The sequence below is a fragment of the Stegastes partitus genome, unplaced genomic scaffold (assembly GCF_000690725.1).
Source record: "Stegastes partitus isolate 25-593 unplaced genomic scaffold, Stegastes_partitus-1.0.2 Scaffold1088, whole genome shotgun sequence".
NCBI lineage: Eukaryota > Metazoa > Chordata > Actinopteri > Pomacentridae > Stegastes > Stegastes partitus.
Genome location: NW_007578819.1, coordinates 175,589 through 197,804, shown reverse-complemented (window position 1 = coordinate 197,804; position 22,216 = coordinate 175,589). Strand labels below are relative to the sequence as shown.

At 40.4% G+C, this 22,216-nt stretch overlaps 1 protein-coding gene across 1 annotated transcript in view; it reads left to right on the top strand.

Moving 5' to 3' along the window:
- Window positions 1–22,216, top strand: part of LOC103367796 (NT-3 growth factor receptor-like) — a 91,902-nt gene that overhangs the window by 27,540 nt on the left and 42,146 nt on the right. The window contains exons 7-8 of the mRNA XM_008295936.1: window positions 687–718; window positions 3,756–3,858. Of these exons, the coding sequence (XP_008294158.1) occupies window positions 687–718; window positions 3,756–3,858 (135 nt within the window). The remainder of the gene's footprint in view (window positions 1–686; window positions 719–3,755; window positions 3,859–22,216) is intronic.

Sequence of the window (22,216 nt, the reverse complement as noted above, 5' to 3'; positions counted from 1 at the left end):
CCATTTCAGAGCCAAAATGGATTATCCTGAAAGATTTTAGACAAACATGTTTCATGCACAAGCCAGTATTTTTATGCATGTGTTGGTGTAATACATCAAGGCTTTCTGAACTAGAAGCCTACTGGTGTACAACAACAACACTTCCCACAAAAAGACAGCATGTTAGTCTTTTGTCTGTATACTGGATTTGACTTTTGCTGTTTTAGTGGTTGCTTTAGAAGTTTTGTTTTTGAGTTACTACAGTTTCAGTTTTTACATTAAAACTTTACCAGCTTTTAAAACACAACATTGTTCACGGTTAAACTTTTACCACAAAGTATAACAGATGCATTTGGCTGTGGGGATACTGCATGTCTTTGAAAAGAAGAAGATATTTTAGAACTTTCTAATCTATAATTTCCCTTTGTTTCTGAAAAGAACAAAGATTTGGTAGTAATGATATAGACGATGGTCAATTTCAGTTAATTTCAGTTGTTTAGTAGTTTTGTAGACTTGACCTCCTTGTGTCGACAGCGCTTTGTCCATGCTTCATTTTATTACTGATGAAAGTAGCTGTGTATATTATTATGTGTAATGTTTTCAGACAGTCTCTGCACAGTTTCACTGCAGAAGCAACAGGACAGCAAACTGCTGTGGTTTTTAAACTTAGTCTTCTTCTGTTTTTCTACAAGTTACTCCAACTGCAGAGACTCACAAACCTGTGGAAGACACTTTTGGGGTAAGTCACTGAATGAACCTGTTTACTTGTTTCTTACATTTTCTCTGATCACTCAGGTAATAAAACTAAACTATACTGGAAAAAAACATCTAGGACTCAACAATTTGAGGGAAATGTTTAAGTAGACATTCATTTTCTCACTGGTATTGTGATCAGGACATCTGTGTTGACACTGCTCGGCTGTCAGTTCCCCACAAATTAAATGTTTCATTAATGCTGGGGTGCCACAGTGTTTTTGACAACTCTTCCATTTGAGACACTGTGGGGGACACGAAGTCTGTAGGTCTCACACACAAAGGACACTATTATTTTGGAGGGGACAGGGGTAAGGTTTTCTGGGTCGTGGGAAAGCGGATGTGATATAAAAGACTTTGAACTGTGAGTGAGGCTTGTTGTTAGTGGAGTCCAATAAAGGAGCAGAGACTCAAGCTCAGCTCTCGATTTATGCACAAATATTTGAAAAAGTTTGTTCCAAAGCAAAAGTTAAAATTATAATATTTCCATGTTTTCTCTTAAAATAGAATTTTTCCTTTACATCCCTGTGCAATATCACTTAAATGTAAAACGTTTCAAAATGGTATCACCTTTCTATAAATTAAACCATAGGGTATTTCCTCATAAAGAACAATCGCATATAAATACTTTAGAAATACTATATAACAAATACCAGCCCCAAAGTAAAAACTCAATGCAACAAAAGTGAATCAGAGTCAGAAACACTTTATTGATCCCTGAGGGGAAAATCCACCTGTGATCATTGACACATATGTTAGAAAACCTGTGATCAATGAAGCAAAATTGTAATTTTCAATTAGCCTAATTTTGTGAACATGATTGTTAAATGACCTGTGATGAAAAAATTCTTATTTTTCGGTCAATAGTCTGCATCATGAAAAATAATCATACGCAAAAAACAGAAGCAGAAAAGATTGTGAAACAGAGATCAGAAAGGATATTTAATGATCAGGAACCATCTTCCATCCATCCATTATCTATACACCGGTTAATCCTCACTAGGGTCACAGGGAGGCTGGAGCCTAAGGAACCGTCTTCAAATCAGTAAAACAGTTGGAACAGTAATCAGTTGTCCTGCTAAGATTGAAAGTAAAGCTGGCTACAACATTTGAAAGTTGCAGATGAGATGTCAGCTGTTTGTTTCTGTGCATACATGTTTAAACTGAAATAATCAATCAGCCTTTTGATTAACGTACCAATGATAAGCAAAGGAGGAAAGAAAAAGAAATACCAGAAAGTAAAAAAAAACAGAAATTAGAGATGAGGAAACTTTTGTAAATCCAACCTTTTCCTCTCCTCTATTCACTCTTAACTGTATACTTCTTTCTGCAAATATCCCCAAGTGGCTGCTGAGCCAGGGAGTTGGTTAGAAATGTTCATGTTTGTTTGTGTAAGGGACCGGAAAAAGATAGCTGTTGAAGATTAAGTTTGAAGGAGGATAATGTGTTGAATAATGTAACTAATTATTGTAATTAATAATGTGGAAGATTGTTCTTGTATTATTTTTAGCATAGTCTCCTTTAACTTTAATGTCCTTGGTTTATACCCATGTTCAAGCTTCACTATTCCTCCACAGAAAAATGTCACATTTTTAGCCTCCTTATCACTGCAACAGCATGGATGACTTCATCACTCTGATAATGGCATCCTCATAGAGATGTTGCCAAGTCGAGTGGTTAATAAAAATATAAAAGAAAAAGTTCCCACATGGATAAAGCCCTGCTTATGACACTGTGATTCTGTTTCATTGCACTATAAAAAGACATTTTTTGACAGAACTATCATCATACAAGGTGTGTCAGAAATGTTTCAGGACTGGTGTCACAAAAGATATATTTCAAATACAAACTACACACTGCAAGTGTTCCCCTTTGAAGTAATCCCCCTGGAGTCTAACGCACTTTCCAGCCTTCTCTGCCACGCCGCCATGCACTCCTGGAAGGATTCTTCCAGGATCCTCCACAGCTCCGTCGTCACAGCCATCTTGATGTCATCCACGTCTTCAAAATGGGTCCCCTTGATGACCCCCTTGAGCTTGGGGAAAAGGAAAAAAATCACACAGAGCCAGGTGGGGTGAGTAGGGAGGTTGCTCCAGCACGGGGATGTTCTTCTCAGCCAGGAACTGTGGGATGCTCAGGACATTGTGAGCAGGCATGCTGTCATGATGAAGCAGCCACAACTTGTCCTGCCACAACTCTCACCTCTTCTCGCACACTGAAAGAAGCAAACGAAGCAGGATCTCTTTGTAGACGTGCTGGTTGATCATCTGAAGGGGAAAACTCGTCGTTTGTAGTTTGGGTTTGAAATATATCTTCTGTGACACCACTCACAAGGGAAGAAAAATCCTGTGGAGTAATTTCATAGATAACAATAATTCCCCTTCTGCAATTTATAACATGTTCTTGGCACAAAGTTCTGTGTTCTTATGTTTCTCGTGCTCAGTCATGATTTACTGTGTAGTAAATTGACATATTTTATACACTATACATCAGAAATTAGTACATTCCTGTGCAAGAGCAACTTAATGTCGAAGGTTTCAAAATTCTATCACCTGTCAATAACTGTATTACTTCTAAGTTGACAAATATATTGTTTCATCTTATTAACAGTCAAAACAAAATCCTGTTGAAAGACTTTATTTACAATTTGATCAAAGATTTCAAAAAGAATTGAGTACTTCTGTGATTTTCAATAAGCCTAAATAGAATCAGAAAGTCACCTGACTTCAATTCAACAGAACATTTTTGGGACAATGTGAAAGGACAAGTAGAGCCACACGACCCATCTGCCAAAGATAAATTTATCTGTAATAGAAAGTAAAGGTGGACATACAAAGTACTAGGGGAAAAAACATTTGAATCTCAGTAATCTAACTATCAAAAAAAAAATCAGTGCTCTACAAAAATAGCATCTTTTATATAATGTTTTAAAGGTATTTGTATTCTAAATGACCATAAACTGTATGATTGTGATGATTTGTCTAAATTCTGTTAACCCTTCACCCCGCCTATCTCATCTGCAGGTTTCCATAGCAGTTGGCCTGGCAGGGTTTGCCTGTGTAATGCTGGTAGTTCTATTCCTCCTCATCAACAAGTATGGACGGCGATCAAAGTTTGGAATGAAAGGTAAGAAGATGGTTGCTTAGTGTCTTTGCTCTATCTGTCTGAAGATTTGTTGTGTGTTTCACCAAGCTCACACGATGGGCCTTTTGCTTTGAATGAAGTTTAGAGATGTGCCTGGTATGGAGTTGTGACGGTCAGCACAAGTATTTGCAAATGGAAAGACTACAACTGTAAGCTTAGCTAATTTCTTGGTAAAATTCCTTCAGATTTTTTTTTTTTTAATGTGGACTTCTGAAAAGTCCAATGAGTGATTAGAGTCATGTCAGGAAACAAGACTGCAGAGGTCAAACGTATGTTATGTCAGCATATGCAAGTCTGTGGACATGGAGAACATGATTTTAACTAAAAGAAGAAACTTTTATTGGTGCCATAGTTTATTGACTATTGCAGCACCAATGAGGCAGAAAATCTAATGCTTAATGAGATTAAGACAAATACAATGAAATGTTAGCACTGTTGACATATATGTGGTAAAGTGGGAGGTCTTGTCGATAATATTTTATGCCTCCAGGTTCTACCCTTGAATAAGACAACCAACATACTGCTGGATTGTCCATAAATTTTATGTTGTTAACAAGATGTAAAATTAAATAACATTGTTGTAAAGTACACGATTTTCCTGGGTTGTAAGTTTAAAAAGTACAGTACAGTTTTCCATACCACCAAGAAATGCTGAGTCCATCTTTCCAAAGCATAGACTGTATAAAAGATGGACGTAGCTACCGTGACGTCACCCGTTGGTTTCTGCACTGAGAAAATGAAGCCAGGGTTTTGCTACTTCCTGGTTGACATCTTGGATTTTTGGAGCCAGTGACGCAAAAATTGTCGGAGGGAGGCGGAGCCATAGGAGCAGCGATTGGTCAGACGGATTGAGAGGCAGGCCCTCTCTGCCCGCCCACATTTACCGCCTTCTGCTCGCTTCGTCTGTATCGTCGCTGCCGACTGTCAATCAAGCCAGCCACGCCCCTTGCCCCGCAAAATGTTGACGATTTTTTAAAAATTCAGTATTGATTTATTTTCAGATTGACCACCTGATCTCTGGATTTGACCATGAAAACTAATGAGAAAAAAATCCTGAGCTGGAGGAATGCAGCATTCCGGGATCTGTGATCACTTTTCCAAAGGGCTTTTTGGAGCCGGCAGCTAGCGGACGTCGGTTTTTGACACTTCTGGGTTGGCTTCATTTTTCAGGGCCGGTTGCTACGTCCATCTTTTATACAGTCTATGATCCAAAGACAACAAATCCTTGAAGGGTGTAAATATATTTTCTTTGGTTGGCCTCTAACCTTAACCTTTTTGATCCCTTAGGTTACTCTTCCATAATTAAGCTGAGCTACATGACAATGACTCTACTATCAGACATAGTTCCACAACATCAAAATTACCAAAGAGATAATAAATGATAGCCTGTAAGCTCATGGTTAATTTTACTTTTACAGTCTTTAGCACATGGACTGTGTTGACATCTCCACCTGCTATTTTAGGTCTTGTACAGTATATGCACATAATGTGTGTGTCTATTAATGTATGCAAAGTGTCGAAAGATAGTCTGAAATCACATATAGATCTGGGAATTTGGTAGTTGATACACTCTCAGCCAGTCACAGACAGCACTAACAGCTCTGACAAAGCGGAGACAAGCCCAGTGGTGCTTGACAACAGCAGCTGCACAGCATGAACAAAAAAAAGCCATGCAGAACACTGAGCAGCCAGTCTTGCAGAGGAGTGTGTGGTTATAGTGTAGCACTCACTTACAAGTGATTCTATACTTACCTTCTTCAGGAGGGGAGTGTATAATGTACCTCAGTAGTGACAGTAATCAAGTTTGAGAAAACATAGCACCATGCCAGTGGGGTATAGGAGGACTGCGGGCAGAGTTGTAGTGTGACAGTGTGTCTGGCTATGGTTATTTGTTTTTGTTAAGAGTTAAGAGCAAATGTTTGATTAGGAGTTCCAAAAATGACTATCATTGGTCATGGGTGCAAGTTAAAGTTGAATGTTGAGGACTTGATTTGAAAAAACACTTCCCAATCGGCATAAATCTATATCAGGATCATTATCAGGCTTCTGAATCAGGTGTGTTGGAAGAGGGGTAACATCTAAAACATGCAGGATTGTGGCCCTCGAGGACCAGGATTGGACACCCCTGCCTTACTATGTTAAGCTCTATGTGATGAAATATGTTATAAACTGAGCTATACAAATAAAATTGGATTGAAAATTGAAATATATAGTTCTGCACACAGGAAATAGAGGGGAAGTTCTGATATCTTCTACATTTATAATGAACATCTGAATATATCCCTGAAAGCCTAGATTTGGAAGGATAAGCCATGTGCAATACCTATTGTGAGATTTGGGTTAAGGTTTGGACCCAGTTGCAGACATGGAAAACGGCGTCGTACAATAGGAGATTTATGGTAAGAAAAAGTCCCACAAAGGGCAGTGGATCTTGAGGGCAGGCTGTTTTCGTGGTGGATGGCTGGAGAACGGTGTGGAGATTTCAAATTGGAGCTGAAGACTGAGCACATAGAATGCTGGAGTACAGTTGATCTGAATTAGAGGCAGGGTAGCATAGAGCACTATAGGACCTACACAGGAGAGCACTAGTAGTCAGGAAAATAGAAATCTCAAAGTCATTAGAAGTAGAATACTGAGCTGAACTACCTGAGAGGCCATAGAGTCAATGCTCCAGTACCAACGACACAGCACTGTTATGCACCTGAGTGGAGGAAAGCTCAGGGTTTTATGGAGGAGTTAATGAGGTGGAATAGGGTTCCAGACCAGAACTAGAGACTACGATCTGAAACAGTGTCCTGGGGAATGCACGTAATCAAAACACATATTACATTGGTAAGGTAGCAGCCTGTAAAGCAGAGGACAGTTTAGTCAGGACAGCAAGGTATACTGCTTTGGAAGACTGGTTAGTAGCGGTGGGTATGGTTGTGTTAACTTCAGAGGGAGGAAGAATGGTGACGAAAGCCACTGCAATGTGGGAATGGGGTGGTGAGTGATACGCAGAGATTGAAGGCACCCGGAGGGAGCTCGGTGTGAAGCCTCACTGCAGACACCAATGAAGCTGGCAGAGACAAACTCCTTGGTGTCCACAGAGATAGACAGCCACCAGATCTGCTGTGGAAGAAGAGAAAGGATTCAATGAAACCTGGGTTGGCAGGCAATCTTGATGAATGCCCGCTCCGGAGCACAGAGGATCTAACTGGTTCAGGTACAAACAGTCTGCTAGTGGTGGGTAGTTCTGCTGTGCCTCTTGGACAACCTGCTCAATTTTCCACCTGGCTGCTGAAACCACACAGGAAATGGGGAGATTGGTTTTCACAGGAAAATACTCCTTAGAAGGTGCGAATTAGCAGGAGATGGCTCGTAGCTGGACATTCTGGGATATGGGATAGTAGGTGAGGGAAACGTTAAATCAACTTAGTAGCAAAGCTCACAGACCCTTGCAAGAATTCAACCAGTGAGAAGAACACAGGGAAGGCAGATTTTTTTTTCAGACCAGACCACAAAACCCACCATTAATCCCTCGTATTGTGAGAACTATACCTGGCAATAAGCCTGTTTCTGATTCTGATTCTGATACAGCACAGTGGAACTCTCCAGACAGTGCGTCCAGTCTTGGGGGGCCAAAACCACAGCCACAAGTACTCGGTCTCCGCTGTTGTAGTTTCTTTCTGCCGGGGACAACAGACAGGAGACGAGGGCACAGGAGTGCAGCTTACAGTCAACGTGGGAGCATTGAGAGAGACATGCTGAGCATGTTCTTGTTTGTTGCTGGAGAGAATCAGAATGTCATCTGAAGTTGTTCAGCATGTTCAGAGCACGTCATCTTTGATGAAGGCCTGAAAGACTGCGGGTGTTTGGTAAGAACAAAGAGTATCACTTGGTACTCAAATTGTCCAAGAGTGGTGTTGAAGGTGGTCTTCCACTCATTCTCCTCCTTGATTTTGACAAGGTGATACATGTTTTGTAGATCCAGTTTTGTGAAGACAGCGGCTTGGTGTAGGGGAATCGAAAGCAGACTCTATGAGATCAAGGTGATATGTATTTTTAACCGTAAATTCATTAAGACTTCTGTAGTCTATGCAAGGGCATAGGGCCTTTTCCTTCTTATCCACAGAGACAAAGTTAGCACCAACAGGAGAGGAGGAGGGATGAATGAAAACCTGCAGCAGCGATTCCAGGAAGTTTTTCTCCGAGCACAAGGTGTGGTTGTATGTACTCTGGCTATGACCACCTGTCACCCTCCGTTATTTAACTCCATCTCTAGTTCCTTTGGCCAGTTGTTTTTGAGCTTAGTAGTACTAAAAGGCTTAATTGATATAAGGGAGTTGCACATTGTAGACAAAATTGTTCTTTGATGTAAAGAGAGCAGATGATTGTTTTGGGGTGCGTAATAATCGGAAAAAGAAATTAAAAGAAATATGCCTCAGTGAGAAATAAATGATAATCTCTCTCTCACTCACTCACACACACACACACACACACACTCACACACACACACACACACACACACACAAATGTCAGCATCCAAACTCAAGTTGCATTTGACCTGTTTTAAAAATAGTGAATATATTTAAATGCTGATCTTAAGGTTATGATTTAATGAAAGTTAGTAGCAACAAATGATGTGCAACTCTTACATTTCTCATAAATATGTTATAGCATTTACAGCCTAGCAGCTAAAGTGGAGCCCTTTGACTGCTCTAACTTGGCAGAAAACATTTTTCTGCCTAAGAAGGGCAAAATTGTAAATGACTGTATATAAGTAGTGCACTGCTAATTCAATAAAGATAGTGGGAAGTATATGTTTGAATACATTATTATATCTCTCCTGATAATACGAAAAGGAGCCATAAGAAATACTACTGAAAATATATGAGACAGAGGCATTGTAAACAAGTCAAACTTTAGCAGATGAAGCTTGGGGGAAAAAAAAAGAGTAATACCAAGCATAATGAAAATGAAATGTGGTTTCTCCTGGGAAAGGAGAGTGAGCAGCAGCTCGACCTGTAGAAGTGCACCAGTCCACACTCCCAGCTGAATGACTGCAGCAGTTTCAGCAGAGCAGAGAGGATTAAAACTGCAGCACACCATCTCTCACGCTGCCCCCTCAGCTGGCAGTTAGAGGTGAGTGTTTGCAGACTTCAAAACCTATGGAGGGTGAAAGTAAACTGCCCACAGCATGCTCATGTTTACCAGCCTGCTTCTTTAGTGCTGACTCATATCAGCAGATTCAAAAAGGGATGAGAGAAGGAAAAGATCCAGGGCTGATAAGTCAAGATTTCTCTGGAGGGAGCAGACAGCTTAGATTTAGCTCCTTAGTTTCATGTTGTTATTGCGTTTGGGTGAATGATTCTGTGCTACAGTTTAAACCAAATTTTATGTGGTTGAGCTCGGTGAGGAAGCTGTTGCAGGACCTCGTATAGACACAAGCAGTTCATTCTTTGGCTGTAAGTCTCGGTTTGAACAATTACCTTTTACAGAGGGTGTTCTTGGACAGGAGTTTATTTCTCATGTCTTTCTTCATGCTTTGTTGTTCTGATGAATTTGGTACAACATCCATTTCCAGTTTTGTGTCTTTTACTTTGATAGGCTTGGCTTTATCCTTTTCTTGTCGTTTAGATCTAGAAAACAATAAAACAAAAATAACAACACCTGACACCATCAGCAGTACACTGTAAAATGTAGGTTGCTATTTCTACTTCTAAATATTAGTGAAAGGGCTAAAAAACACTGGATCAAGTGCAATGTGGAGGTTAAGATCACGTTGAGATCACATTCATTACGTGTAGAAAAAGACCTGATATGCCCACCGTGCATCATCGTTGCCAAAGCACAACAAAGACGAACTCTGAAGTGTAAGTCTGCTGGGACAGCAAAGGATCACTTAAATTGAAGTGAATTGGAGATCAGCCTGTGGTGATGAGAGGTCAGGCTCTATCAGTGGCTGAGCTGCAGGTCAACTTACATTCCATTTCACAGCTTTGCTGGTCAGCAATATCAGCGCTGAACCAGAAACCAAGGATTGAGGGGTCCAAGCACAATGCATTTGGTGGCTGTGTTTCTGCTTCTGGTTGACTTGCTCATGGAAATGTGAAGGAATGCAAGGTGACATCCTACAAGCTCAGACATGTGGTCAGTGTTGTCAAATACAGTCTCGATTTTAATTATGTTTTCTGCACAACGACCTTTTTGCCCAGCCTTGAGATTTCATTGCACCTGGATTTTTCGAATCACAGGAACGAAATATAAAAAAAACCACACACACACACACACACACACACACGGCAAAAAAAAAAAAAACATCTTTGTGACTACACTGACAATTTTGTCGTATTTTTTTCCCCCATAGGGTCAATAAAACTCAATTGTCTGTTCTGGTGTTCACATTTAAAAAATGAAAGTTTGGAATTAATTTGTGATTCGGAAAAAAAGTCTTTTGTAGATGTAGTTGACTCATTATTAATTGTTGTTAATTATTATATTTGTTTCTGGGGCTGCACTGTTGCCTCGCAGCTAGAAGCTCCGTGGTCCACATCCTGGCCTAGGTCTGGGATTTTTCTGTGTGAAGTTTGCATGTTCTCCCCTCCATGCATGCTTGAGTTCTGAGGTTAATTGGTGATTCTAAATTGTCCGTAGGTGTAAATGTAGCAGCTCTCTATTTTAAAAGCTGTTCACAGCATGTGTCTCTTGGAAACTTTAGGACTGACAAAGACTTGGACAAGATACGCGGACACACACCGTCCACACATCTTAAGGGCAAACAAACATAAACACCATATCAACCATCTGTTGATGACATCCATCTGTTCATTTCATGCTGCCTTACAGCCAAACTACATGACTGCCTGTGGGGTGGTTACACATGCACATACAAAAACACAGCCATGTTTGAATCACTTCAGAGAACAATGACTTCCATTGATTTCCTGAAAACTGTACCCTAACCCTAATAACTACTGCTTGCCCAACTTTTACCCTAATTTAAACCTACCCCGACACTATTTTTAATGTTCTCATACTAAAATGTCATTATTTACACTATGGACACCTGTTTTTTGCTGCCAAAAGTGAGGTGGGTACCTCCAGTATCCATCCATCATCTATACACCGCTTAATCCTCACTAGGGTCGCGGGGGGGCTGGAGTCTATCCCAGCCGACTCAGGGTGAAGGCAGGAGACACCCTGGACAGGTCACCAGTCTATCACAGGGCTACACTTAGAGACAGACAACCAAGCACACTCACATTCACACCTACGGACAATTTAGAATCACCAATTAACCTCAACATGTTTTTGGACTGTGTGGGATGAAGCCGGAGAACCTGGAGAGAACCCACACTGCACGGGGAGAACATCCAAACTACACGCAGAAAGATTCCGGTGCACCCACTGGGACGCGAACCAGCGACCTTCTTGCTGTGAGGCAACAGTGCTACCAACTGCGCCACCCTGCAGCCCTCCAGTATGACTATGTAAACAGATTTATGTTCACAAAACAGATACACAAACATAATGTTGACATACAGCACACACACAAAGATTAAGTGTGTTGATATGGAGTCTCAGCCACATAAAATGGATGCTTTTTAGAAAAGTAAGAGCTAACTAAAAACTAATGGATTCCATTACGTCTCCGTAAATTGTGCACTTCATAAACTCTCTTCCTCTGGTTGAGGAGGAAATTGCAAATCTGTTTTCTCCTTAGAAGGGATATTGTCATCTTTATCACACTGTAATCTCTGTTTAGATCCAACAGTCTTCTAATGTTCCGAGAAGACTGAGAGTCAGTCTGGTTGACAGAGTCTGTATTTTCTTTGCAGCTCTCTGTCTCTTTGAAGCTTTACTGACAGGGTTATATAGGTTCTCTGAAGCTAAAGGTAAAGTGGATATCATATCAGACTCTACCAATGTACAGTGTCTACACTAAAACTCAGCAGTCAAAAGAGTGAATGATCAAGTTTTTGTTTTGCTTTGTATTTATATGCTATATTATGATTCACCACAGATTTATTTCAGTGCGTTTTATACTACAGTATGTCGTTTAGGGTTTATGCAATAAGATTTAAGTTAAACCTATTGCTGCGTTATTGTTAAGCACTCCAAATATCTGCAATTTTACTAAATTAGACAAATAAAAAACAACAAAAAAAACACACAAAAAGCTTGTGTCATGTTATATTCACTATTTTTGTCATACATAAAATGTCTAAATCCTGAACTTGTGTATGAATTAATCACTCCTTCAAGTGAAGAAGCCTCTTGGATAAGAGGTGAATCGTTTACCGAGGCCCCCCAGGTTACCACAGCCTGGATGACTGAGAATCTACACAGATGCTAATAATGGCATGTCCTGCTGATGTGTGCCCAGGTGTAAGACCATAGCATGTTTTTGACTGCACTCTGGAATGCCGTTGCTCTATTTTTTAAAACTAATTGGTGACATGGCTTCTGCTGCTGCTGTCGGCCAAGAGTCCACACTGCTAGAACGTTCAAGACACAGACAGCCACCAGCATTACAATCAGCTTGTTGCTGTGACAACTGAGAGTCTTTTCTCTGAGTCATGTACCACAGCCCAGTGAAGGGCCCTGAGCATTTTAGGCATCTTTTTTAGATTTAATCAATTGCTATGTGTTGTGTATTACTTTGCTCTGCCACCAATCGGAGCTTTAACCAAGCAAAGGATGTGTCTGTATAGGAGAGACAGACTGTATAGGAGCTCACAGCCAAAGTTCTATCCAACATTAGCATTTAAAGGTTGGATTTGGTCCAGCACAAAGTGTGAGAAATTGTGTGAAAATGGTCGTCCTCAAAGGTGCTGAATATGAATGATAATTGTGTTTATTTGACTTTTAAACCCAAAGTGAGCCTCAATATGAAGTCATGGTTGGAATAACCTGACTTAGCTGACTTAGGCAAAATTATCTCTCCCTGAGTGTGTATAATAATTATGGGTAATATTCATACACTAAAATTTTATTTAATGTCCCAAAGTTTTGAGGAACTATTTTTAATTACTGTAATTATTTATTAAAGCATGAGCCATAAAGTAAGCAATAGGCTTTGGGGTCTGCTCTATTACTGGGATCCACTGTGACAGATTTAGTGTTGGAGTCACACATTCCAGAATGGTCCTCCTTTGATAGCGAAACCAGTCTTTTGTTCATATAAATCTGATTAAGGCAGGTGAGGTGACACCGCATGCATCAAGATTAGTAGGCAGAAGCATGTGTGGTTATTGTGTGTCTGCTTGAATATTAATAGAATTGCTGTGACACTGCTGTGCGTTTGATTAGGTTGCACAATGATTAAAATGGACTTTATATTAATAGAAGGGGCAGAGCAAGTTGGTGTTGTTCTGAGTAGGATATAGATTCGCAGTCTGCATTTTTTGTTTGTTTGTTTGTTTTTTACATCTTTATTCAACTGTAACAGTACTTCAGCTTGGGTCATATATTTCGATCTTTCCTGTGGTGGAGAGATTTAGAATCTTAGAGGCTTACTGTGAAATTTAAAATGTTGCTACTACATTCTGTCCTGTGGCAGCTGTGTGAGATGTTGGCCTCAGGCAAAACAGACTGGCTAAGGATATTGCCAAAGGCAAGCTGGACTATGAAATACCACTGGAACAAACATCAATGCGCACCAGTGGAAGTGAGGAGTCCAGAAACTGTAAAATCATGGAACATGCAGCCTGCCTGGATTTGCAGTCTTACATTACCTGCTTTTCCCTCTAGTTAGTTCTGACTTTAATTAACACCAGGTCAGAAGATGCCAGAGTGATTAAACAGATTCTGTGAAGTGTTAAAGGGAGCATTGCACAATCTGATATGGTATCAAACTGAGATTGGCAACAGCACACATGTAGCACTGCCAGAAGTTAGTGAAGTATGCAAACAATATGACATTTAATTATGATAATGTGTGAGCAGAAAGTGTTCCATAAAGCTGTGCACCGTGGCTTCACATAGAAATCCACCCATTGGTCTGTCCAAAACAGCCAAATCTGTTTTGGAATCCACATTTTAAATATGTAATTTACATTTTCACAGTCAATACCAGCTACAACCTTTCCTTCTCAGTCTGAGTAGAATCTAATCATTCTCCTTCTCCCTGTGGTTCCCATCCCTGTTGCTAAGCTATAATGAACTTTATATACATGAATGAAAAGAAACAGTTTAAATCCCATAATTAAGAAAATCCAACACTACCAGAGTGATGATCCCAACATCTGCACTAAATCCACAATATCAGATCATCAGGACCAGTAGAAGAACACCTCACATCTGAAGTGTTAGTGGAGGATGGACAGACGTGAGACAAACATCCCTCTTCTCTCTGTCACTGCCATAAAGACACAGAGACTTTTGTCCTAAGCAGATTTTATCCCCTTCTATTTTTCTTATTGTTAAATGTATATGCTAGTTATATTAGAAATTTACTTTCATATGTCACAAAATTCTAGATGTGTATGCGTGTTTACACTGTTTTATGTTATCCATCCATTATCTACACACAGCTTAATCCTCACTAGGGTCATGGGGGGCTGGAATCTATCCCAGCTGACTTAGGGTGAAGGCAGGGGACATCCTGGACAGGTCGCCAGTCCATCACAGGGCTACATTATAAGACTGATCAATACAAGCAGATTTGATGCTTTATTAATTTTCAACCTGGAATATTACTAATTAATTTCTGGTTTACTCTCTGGTGCACTGATCAACGAGTGCAAAATTGTATTCATGAAGTGTAGTTACACTACAAGCATGAAGGCAGTGATGCTTCTAGAGTAAAAACTGATTTAAGGTTGTGTGCTGGCAGCATGCAGAGCTGACAGACTTCAAACAATGTGATGAGACATTGGACCTACAAGTGAAACAAAGTCCCTGGTCCACCGGTGATGGTGCAGAGGGTTAATGAAGTTTCCTTCCCTGTAACACACATCCAGCAAAGACACTGCAATCTTCCTGCTCGCCGAATTAGTATCACAAAATCAGGGGAAACAGTGGGGTTTATGAGTAAGCTGGACACGACCTGATCACATAAAATACAGAAGGAACATATTTGGTCGGAGTAGTGGTAATGAAATCTAAAAATGTGTTTAAAGAGTGGACACTCTCCTAAACCTAACTGATGAAAGAGGAAGAAGAACAGTAGCTGTGAAGAAGGTGAATGCTCTTGTGGCTTTTGTGATGTATTTCTCTCCCCATTCTTCATTTTATTTGTTATCTGACTGTCTCTCGCTCTCTTTGTGTGTGCGTGTGTGTGTGTGTGTGTGTGTGTGTGTGTGTGTGTTCCAGATCATTCTACCATCTGCGCTGGTATTTCATTAAAAAGCAAACAGCCTCCTTGGGGCCTGTTTTACTTATTCACATACAAACACTCAGTAGCATGGCTCAAGCTGTATCTCTGGGATCAGTTATTGATTTGTGCGACAGCACTGAGGTTCACACAGATTGAGAATCTGGTTTTAGTTTGTGTTTACGTACTGTCCTTTGTCGAAGGTCTTCTTTTGTATTGCCATGTTACTGCTATTAAAAAGGAGGAAAAGGAAAATATCAACACAAATCCTAAAACATTAAGCACTATGAAACATGAACAAAATGTTTTTCTGTTTCCTACGAGCGGTCCTTAACCTCCAACTTCTCTTTGTGTAACCGTGGCGGTGAAGGTCGACTTGTTTCAACTAAGATGCTATGTTAATCAAAACCTTTAACTGCTGAGACTGTAGCATTAGAAGACATTGTTGTTTACCACAAATTGACGGCCTACTGAAAGGGTTAAGGGAAACAACATGAAGCCAGCTGTTTTTGGATTAGTAAAGTCATTTATCGCTTAGTAACATACTTAATATATATATATACATATATATATATATTTTACCAGATGCACATGCAGACTTATTTTCACATTTTCCAACATTTCAAAGGCCATTACATTGACTTGCATTCATTTCTGCAGTCCTCTAACCATACCTACTACTTACCTAATCCTAACTTGTTTAGCATAAACATGACCTTACCCTAGTTTTCTGACTCCAGGGCAGTGTTCATTTTGTCAACGAAAACTTAAACGAAGACTTTTTGCTGACGACCAATTTTTCCATCACTAATTTGTGACGAGAATGTAAATTTAAGAAGTACTGACAACAAAAGTTAAAACGAAATCTCTATTCATTATCAATTAACGAGTAAAGACGTGACGAAAAAGATGGCACTGGCCTGCCAGGCACTCTGGATTGAAACCATCCTCCATGCCAGTGTTTGTCAAAGTGTGTGGCGCTACCCCGGATTCACATTTTAACAGCGATCACAGTTTTCCTAAAAACATGATGGCCAGTAGTATGGACATTTAAAATGCGCTCAGTTCGTAGAAAAGTCTGTTCACAAAAAATGGCAATTTTGTGTAGAACCTGGTAGCATCTACTGGAGCAGCATATGAGGCGTTCAGGGAACATCGGTAAAATATAGAATCTACCCATGGGCATTTTCAGTGAGTGTTTAACCTGTGTCCAGTAAATGACTGATATTAGAAGAGGACTGGTGACAAAATAGATATATTTTCAGGTTAAAACATTTTACATATATCTAGTCTTGTATCACCGAAGATCATTGCAACATAACTAAGTTATGCAAAAACAACTATTCATCAGCTGCATGGTGCATTGGTAGCTGTGGCAATGCTGATCTAAAATAAGGGAGAAGGGCGACCAAATCATTAGCTGGTGCGACCAATGAAGAAAGTTGGTGCCACCAGTGCTACAACTGGAAAAATTAGTTTGGAGCCCTGCAGCAGAATCACCAAGTGCAAGAAACCACATCCAATAGCTGAGGATCTCCTACTCCCCACTGCTCTTGATATGGTGTCAACAATGACTGATGAGACAACCACTGCAAAATTGAAGGCTACTCCCCTGTTACTTTTACTGATCACTGAGCAAGTTGTTGCACTATTTGACTGCTCATGATATTTAATTTCAGTAAATTTAAACTGGCTCATTTCATGATTACTTAAGGCGAAGGGGGGCGCGAAAGATTTTTGTCCTCTGAAGGGAGGCCTGACAGAAAACATTTGAGAACGACTGCCCCAGACAGAATTCTCGTTGACTTGTTACAATTAAAACAAAGTATTATCATCTTTCCTAATGAGTGGCGCATGAGAACGTTAGCAGAGTTCAGAGAGAGCGAGTATGGATCAGCTTGTCTTCTTTCTGGCTTTTTGGCACATAATGGAGCCTTATAGAAATCCTACAGGGACCCTGTGCTCGTAATCGAGGTCTTTGACTAATAACTTGTGTAAATGAAAGGCAGCACTTGATGTGACAGAGAATTCTTGGCTTGAATCTACAGTGGATCCTCTGGGAATGAAGGCTGCTTCAAAACAAATTACACACTTTTGTTCCATGAAATATGGGCTGTGGGACTGCTCTCTGCATGCACACCACTTAACGATTTCCACACTTAAAGGGATGTCTTGACTTTTATAAATGTTAATGTACATCCCTAGACATTCATTTGTATACTACATGTAAAGTGTTTGTATAACTACTGCAGTATAACCAGTGCAAATGTGCAAACAGTAATGAAAGGCACTTATCTAAAGATATCACCTTTTTTAAATAATTATATCAGGGCTTTTAAATGCCTGAATATTGCATGTAACAAATTGTCCTTGTTTAATCTGGGCAACACTTGGCCCATTTAATACAGTCCAAGCTATATGCACACAATGTAGATACTCCATTAAAAATATAAAGCTGCCAAAACTTGATGAGTGGTCAGAGAAATTCACCTGTCTAGCAAAAAGAATCTATTATCCACTATGATTACAATTCCAAAATACCACTGAACAGCTGATTAAAGTCACAACAAATGTGATATGTTCATCCCATATGGTTCCTGAGATATGAAAGAAAAGTAAACATGCATAAAAAACGGAGAATTTCAGGATACATGAAAGTAAAATTCTAATATCAGTAAGAATACAAGCATATACATTTAGAAATGAGAAAAATAACACCTCAGAGTTATACATGATTAGGATAAAAGTCTCTGTGTGTTTTATGGCAGTGACAGAGAGAAGAGGGATGTTTGTCTCACGTGTGTCCGTCCTCCACAAACACTTCAGATGTGAGGTGTTCTTCCGCTGGTCCTGATGACCTGGTGTTGTAGATTGAGTGCACATGTTGGGCTCACCACTCCAGTGATGCTGAATTTCCTTCATTTTTAGGATTTAAGCTGTTCAATCCAGTCTGGGTGTTAGGTGGAGAAGAAAGTCAGGAGGTCACAGTTAAGAGTGCAAGCTGCTCTTCTCCAGAGGTGTGAGTTATCTTCAGAATTTACACTTTGCGGCTATTTTCAGATTCTTGGGGAGTAAGGAGACGTCCTGTGATCCAAGAGTACCATGACGGGTCATTTTAATGTGAACATTCAACTTCTTTGTTCCATTTATCCAGTAAAACACCAAACAGTAAAACACCTTGCAAGATGGAGCCGTGTGCGGCGGGTCGTCGCCTACTGCTGCTGCTGCTGCTTTAAGTCATCCTGATTGCATTTTTAAATGCTCTGAATGTGTCACTGCTCCCAGTGTATGATCGTCTGACTCTTTTAAAGATCCACAGTTTTGTGGTGAAGCTACAGATCTGTGGTTTTGAGGGTCAAGCTAAGACACCGCCACCTTTTCCTGGACTTTATACTGGCATGCCTGCAGCGTTCACCTGGCATCTTGCCCAGCAGCATCCACTGCCACAGGCGACGCAGTCAGAGAAGTGGAGTCTGAGTTAGACTCAGGGTTTACCTAGCTTTACCTACAATCCTCGTCGTTCATCTGTCTGGAACCCCTGGGAGTTTGGCAGCTTCAATGTGAGGTTCTCCCCGAATTATTGCTAGCGGTGGCTCAAGCTGGTCATCTCTGAAGCCGGGTACCCGCTTCCATGCCACTGACCCATGAGGATCTTCAGTCGGGGCTGTGTACAGGATCATCTTCATCCGGCCAGTCGTGTCTCTCAGCAGTCTGACCGTTATTTCTTTTGTGCGGCCCTGGTTAACAGCAGAACCATTTCTTCACTTTCCATTTCCTGGCTTTTCTGTTGTTGATGGAAACGTGGAGTAAAGCAGGTGACAACAATGTCTTCTCTGAGCTCCTCCCCATCGGCAGCTCTTTCCTGAACTCCCCTTAAGCATCGGGTAGGGATGGAGGTCTCAACTCCATGTTCTAGGACAACTTCAGTTGCCGACTTCTCGCCACAAGTAACGACACCTCTTTTGAACTACAATTATTTGTGATTGAACTTACATGTCAGATCTTCTGTGCTGTTGTGTACCGCCCACCTAAATATAATAAGGATTTCATCCAAGAGTTTTCTGAGTTTTTATCAGAATTTACTCTGAATTGTGATCAGCTCTTGATTTGCGGATATTTTAATATTCACGTTTGCTGCCCTTCTGATCAGTTTGCTACTGATTTTAAAAGACTTTTGGTTTGTTTTGATTTATTCCAATCAGTTGACAGACTTACACACCATATTATTATCGCCCACGAACTCTCAAAGTCTTTCAGGGAAGTATCTGAAGCTGTCATTTCAGATCACCTTCCCATTATTTTTTAAATTTGCAGCCCCTCAAGCATCCTGTAAGGCTCTTGCCTAGTCTTGTTAATACCATATCTTCATCTCCTCAACAGCTGGAGAATTTGCTGCTGCTTTTATGAGCACACAATTTTTTAAACATTAGTGGTCTGATGCATTCTTTATGCCCAGAAAACCTTCTGTCCTCATGTTACACGACTTGCCCTGTGATTTTGGATGCTATTACCCCTTTCCGTTGCAAACTGAGAGCAGATCTCTGAGTAAATGACTCTACCCGTGCCCTCAGGCAACACTGCCGTTGGGCAGAACGAAGATAGAAGAAGGACAAACTACATGTATTCTGGGAAATACTTACAGACAGCCTCGCTGGCTATCAACAGGCTATAAAAGAGACAAAATGTCAATATTTGTCCAACAGTCATCACCCCAGTATTCTGCTCAATACAATTAACTCTCTTGTTAACCCATGCACCTCTGTTCTGGCCAATGCTTCAGTTGTGAGAATTTCCTTCACTTTTTCACTGATAAACTTGTCACTATCCGTCAGCTCACCAGCAGCAGTTAAAATGTGGACTTGCCTGTTGCTCTGGCACATTCTGCTGACTGAGCAGTTTGAAGTGGTTTCTTTGTCAACTCTCACTAACCTGGTGCAACATGTGAAACCTACAAACTGCCCCTTGAACATTGTTCCCACCAAACTGTTGGTAGAGGTTTTTAACATTGTTAGTCCTAGTCTGTTGATTATTATGAACTCTTTTCTCAGTTCTGGATTTGTTGCAGCTGCCTTCAAACATGCTGTGGTTTGGCCTCTCCTTAGAAGACCTCAGCTTGATTCTTTAATCTTATCAAATTTTAGACCTGTTCCTCATTTTTTGCCTTTTTTATCCAAGGTTTTAGAAAAAGTTGTTTTTACACAGTTGCAGTCTTTCTTAGAGGACAATGATGTTTGCGATACATTCCAGTCTGGGTTCAGATCTCGTCACAGTACTGAGTCTGCTCTGTTAAAGGTCCACAATGATATTGCTTTGTCCGTTGATGCCAAGCGCCTTACGGTTCTAGTGCTGCTGAACTGCACAGTTGCCTTTGACACTGTGGACCATATGTTGGCATCAGTGGCACCACACTTAGGTGGTTCATTTCCTACCTTACTGATGGAAGTTTTTCAGTAATGATTGGTAACCTGTCCTCCTCTCGTGCATCTCTCTTGTGGGGTGCTGCAAGGTTTGATTCTCGGCCATACCCTGTTCTCCCTTTGTATGCTGCCACTTGGATCAATTATAGCAACGCATAATCTGTCCTTCCACTGTTATGCAGATGACATTCAGATTTATCTACCAGTGCAACCAACAGAAAGTGTGGCACAGAGTAGTGTAACCAGTTGTATTAAAGACATTGAGCAGAGCTTGTCATCCAGCTTTTTGCTTTTAAATGAAGACAAAATGGAATTCATTGATTTTGGGGATCCTGAGGTATTGGGTTTTGGTATAATGACTTTCAGACCAACTGTCAAAAATGTTGGGGTGATGTTTGATAAGTGTAGTCCTGTGATAGACTGGTGACCTGTCCAGGGTGTCCCCTGCCTTCGCCATAAGTCAGCTGGGATAGGCTCCAGCCCTTCTGTAACCCTACTGAGGATAAAGTGTTGTATAGAAAGTGGATGCATGGATGCATGGATGGCCCAGCAAATTTAAGACAAGAGAAGACAATTTAATGTAAAAAGATTTCTCCAAGAATTCCTAAATTTCAAATCTGAATGTAACTGCAACTGTTGGCGTCAAAGCTACATCACAGCTGTGCCTACAACTAAGAAGCGATTGTACAACTTTGACCTTGATGGGAGGTGTGCCAGGAAGAGGGTGTTTCATTCTTCAACGAACTAACAGTTCATTGGTTGTGTTTGCATTTGGGTCCTCCCTTCTGTTCACTTGATACACAACCATGACACTAAACAGTACCTTTCACCCTCACACATTCTGCAGTAAAACAACATTTAACGTCATATACACACTAACTAATGTAAACACTTCATTAAAATTGAAATGTGGCTTGCAATTGAAAAACTGCCTCTATTGAATTTGGTTCTTTAATAAACTGAGTTTACTTTGCTGGACAGAATTTAATATATTTTCATTATTTTATTGATCAATACAGTACAATACTGCCTGACTGTCAGTTATCTCAATATACCTCTACCACCATGCATTGTGGTTAGGGTGATCATTTTGATGAGAAGTCAACACAAGCTCAAAATTTAAAAATGGGTGTTAAATCTTCAATAAATAAATAAATAAATAAATAAATAATGCAGCACTTAATCAAAATGTTTAATCATGCATTGTATGGATGTTTCAGGCAGCTGCCCCTCTTCAACATCCACAGTGGCAACAGTGGTAAGCTATATACAGTAACTATTGGCCCCTCCCACTACATCTCCATCCAGGCTTTATCTTGGCTTCAGTGACTGAGAAAAATGGCAGTGAGTGTTAAAATCCAGTCACTCTCCCTTCAGGAAACAACAAAAACAAGTGTGTGCCAGTAATGTGTGTAAGTTATTGTTCCATCACAAGCTCCCAGAGCAGATTCTCCATACCCACTGAAGAGATGAACAGTGTTCTCTCATAAAATTTTTCAACTAGTGTTGTGATGATAGATTCAGTAAGAACTTGTCACATCTCACTAATGTTCCTGCTTTGTGTCAGGGCCCCCTCCCCGGTCCCTGCATCATGGCCCCATCTGACCTCCCTTTTTCTCCCTCT